The 3,066-nt window shown below is 40.5% G+C and overlaps 1 protein-coding gene across 1 annotated transcript in view; it reads right to left on the bottom strand.

Annotated features, from left to right (window-relative positions):
* The window catches only part of tbx5a (T-box transcription factor 5a), a 14,266-nt gene that overhangs the window by 513 nt on the left and 10,687 nt on the right, over nucleotides 1-3,066 (bottom strand). Inside the window, exons 6-8 of the mRNA XM_020600929.1 lie at nucleotides 2,196-2,287; nucleotides 537-769; nucleotides 15-129 (exon numbers count right to left, since the gene is read on the bottom strand). Coding sequence (XP_020456585.1) covers nucleotides 15-129; nucleotides 537-769; nucleotides 2,196-2,287 — 440 coding nt within the window. The remainder of the gene's footprint in view (nucleotides 1-14; nucleotides 130-536; nucleotides 770-2,195; nucleotides 2,288-3,066) is intronic.

Below are 3,066 nucleotides of genomic sequence, written 5' to 3'. Positions count from 1 at the left end.
AGGGGCCACCAGCCAGGCCGAGACTCTGGGCGTAGCCGGCAGAGCGGTAGTAATGATCCTCCTCACTGGACGAGCTCTCCAGATAGGTCTTCTTATAGCTATGCTCACCTGGGTGACAGTCATCCTCCACTGCAGGTGAAATCAGAGTTAAAGAACAGTGTTACTCCAGGTTTATCTTTTAGCTAAAAATGCAGTTTGCTACAGGCCAGAAGCCTTTGGTAACTCTTTTTGGATTACTGCAATTTTGTCTTTCAGTTTTGTTAATTTACACCAAAACAAATGATAATTATTCTACTACTAGTAAAATAATTATCATGAACATCAACATACAGGTGTTATTAAATGAATATACATAACACACACAGACAAACAGTGTTATGTGCTGTCCTTAAAATAACATCCAGTATGTTGTGTGTACATACAGCATGTAAAGAAATTAAAACGTACAACTGATCATAACTGTTTGGGTCAAATAACAGTATTTTTCTTATGTCACAAAGTAGTTTAATGATTCCACCCTATTAGAGTTCACATACCCTTCCTCTTAATGCAGTGGTACTCCTGGCTGTGCTCTTGTGGCACGGGGTAGGAGCCTGACTGAGGCAACATGTCCTGAGAGGTGCTTGTGACCCCATTCTCACACTGCAAATACTGGGAGCTCAGGACGCTCTGGGTGCCCATTCCCTGGACCTCCCCACTGAACGGGCTATGGTTGGAACCCACTCTTTGTCGCACTGTGCTGCGAGGCACTACCGGATACTCCTTGGTACTATACACACACAGAGTTACGTTATTAAGAATTATCGAGAACTGACCTCCAGACTTATTATTGCACATTATATTCCTTAATATTTAATGTGAAAACAACATCCCACACATTCCTTCAATTTGTTCTCAACAGTCACAGACATAACACAGACATGAGAACCACACCCAGTCAGGACGCACAGGGAGACTGCTGAAAAAGCCAGCATGTATTTCACGCCTATTAACCCAGAGGATCCACCAGTTGATCATTTTGCTACTTTGTGTTCTTTGATTTCAAGGATCGCTTCAGTTGAAACTGACCTGGTTTTGCAATAAGCTCTCCCTTCAAAAGTCTAACCAAGAGCAGACGTGCATAGCTTACTGTACTCGGCAGGACTGGACACTGGCATGTGAGATTGATAGCGTGGTTTGGACTCTCACCAAGCTCTATATATTTGCATGTTTTGATAGGTGAAATGCATTTCACTCAAAGCTCTGCATTATCTTCTGGCATGCACCTACTCAAAGAAACTTAACGTGCGTCTGATACACTCAGGCATGTAATTTTTAAAAACAACTTGAAAGTACAGTAGTCTATTCTCTATAAAGTGATTTTTCTCTGCTGCATAATCTGAAATGCTTTTTTACAAAGAACTCATGCTGTGGCTCAGGAAAAAAAATATTATGGCAAAGATGGAAAGTTTTAACACCTTGTGGAAAAGCTTTTCCAATTGTATGATTAAGGATTGCTACACTTGAACAGACAGTGTCTGTAATGGCTGTCCAAGGGGGAGCGGGAGGGTTGTGAGTTTCAAAACCAGACTTTCTCCTTTGAAAAAGTGTTTTCATGCAGTATGGACACGTGCTCCTTCGCTCATCTGGACTGAATAATGGAGAGAGCAATGTGGTCGTGTACTTTCTTGGCCATTGGACCAAGTAATACCACCAGTTCAACATGACTGCATGGACACACACACACACACACACATGAAGCACACAAGAGCTGTGTGGAAGGGAGATGTTGCTGTTTCAGAGGTTCTGCCAGATGAGCCATAAAAGTCTTTAGCATGAAAACTGGCTGAAGATCGAGAACTACGCTTACATCACTGACAATAAAACTCATGTGGCTTGTGACTGAAGGATTAAAGTGGTGCTTGTTAAGTGACACTGTGACCAGGGAGTCAATAACCCCTGCCTAGTTGTGGCAACATTTATCTGCTCATTTGACATCATTCAGGTTGTGTCAGTGCTCACATGTATCAGAGCCCAGGATCAATTCAAGAAATAGATTAGCACAACAGTATAGATGTGGATGCTCCAGAACAAACAGGAGAGAGTCGCTGTACCAGAGTCAAATTCCTCGTGTCCAAAACACCTGGCCAATAAAGCTGATTCTGATTCTGATTCTGAGATCCATTACAAAAAAATACCTCTATAGAAGCATGTACCTTTGCATTCTGGACATCCGGTGCAATTCCATGTCATCACTTCCACGAAAGCCTTTTGCAAACGGGTTGTTCTCAATCTTCAGCTGGGTTATCTGCACCAGAAAAACACACTTGACATTAGTGACATGAAGTATATTGTGCAATAAACGCCATTTGTTATGTCACTAGAAGATTATTTTAAAAGGTTGTATGGATACAGTCAAAATGAACACACATTAATATTTTAACCCTAAAATAACACCTATTTAATGCAACATTTCAGTTGTATACTAGGGTCCGCTCTTCAGCTCAAGGTTGATGTGATGACAGTATCACAGCTCGATTTTGTCTAACTCAGTTTTGACGTTTTTTGGATGCATCTAGCTGCTCTCACATACTCAAGAGAATAAAATAATAGATCACAGTTTTTAGTAATCCTAAGACAGATAAATAAAAGTGTGTCTCAAAAATACAGAGTTTCATGGCATAATAATGTTATATGTAATGATCACTCGCTTAACAGAAAGCTGGCACACTGACAGATCCAAATAAAAGGATTTATTATCTGACTATATATTTTGGGAAAAATGTCTTTCTAAATATATATTTTTTAACTTTTTGAAAACCACTCAGAAATAGTAAGTTAATTCCAGACAAGTTAGACACAATCCAGGGATATCCCTCTCATGAGCAGTGGTTTCTGGCAGGTAATTAGTTAGCAGCTCCTGTGTGCTGCCAGCTTTATGACAAGGTCGGAGGTTTGTCTGTAAGTTGGCTGACACAATCTCCAAACCTTGTAAAATCTCTTGATCCCTTGTGTGACACCCCACTAGCTTCTTGTTAATACACACAGCCTGTTAGAGTATTACATATTGTTCCATCTTTTTTAAAG

The sequence above is a fragment of the Monopterus albus genome, unplaced genomic scaffold (assembly GCF_001952655.1).
Source record: "Monopterus albus unplaced genomic scaffold, M_albus_1.0 scaffold49.1, whole genome shotgun sequence".
Classification (NCBI taxonomy): domain Eukaryota; kingdom Metazoa; phylum Chordata; class Actinopteri; order Synbranchiformes; family Synbranchidae; genus Monopterus; species Monopterus albus.
The sequence above is the reverse complement of the archived record's forward strand: the minus strand, read 5'-3'. Positions and strand labels throughout refer to the sequence as shown.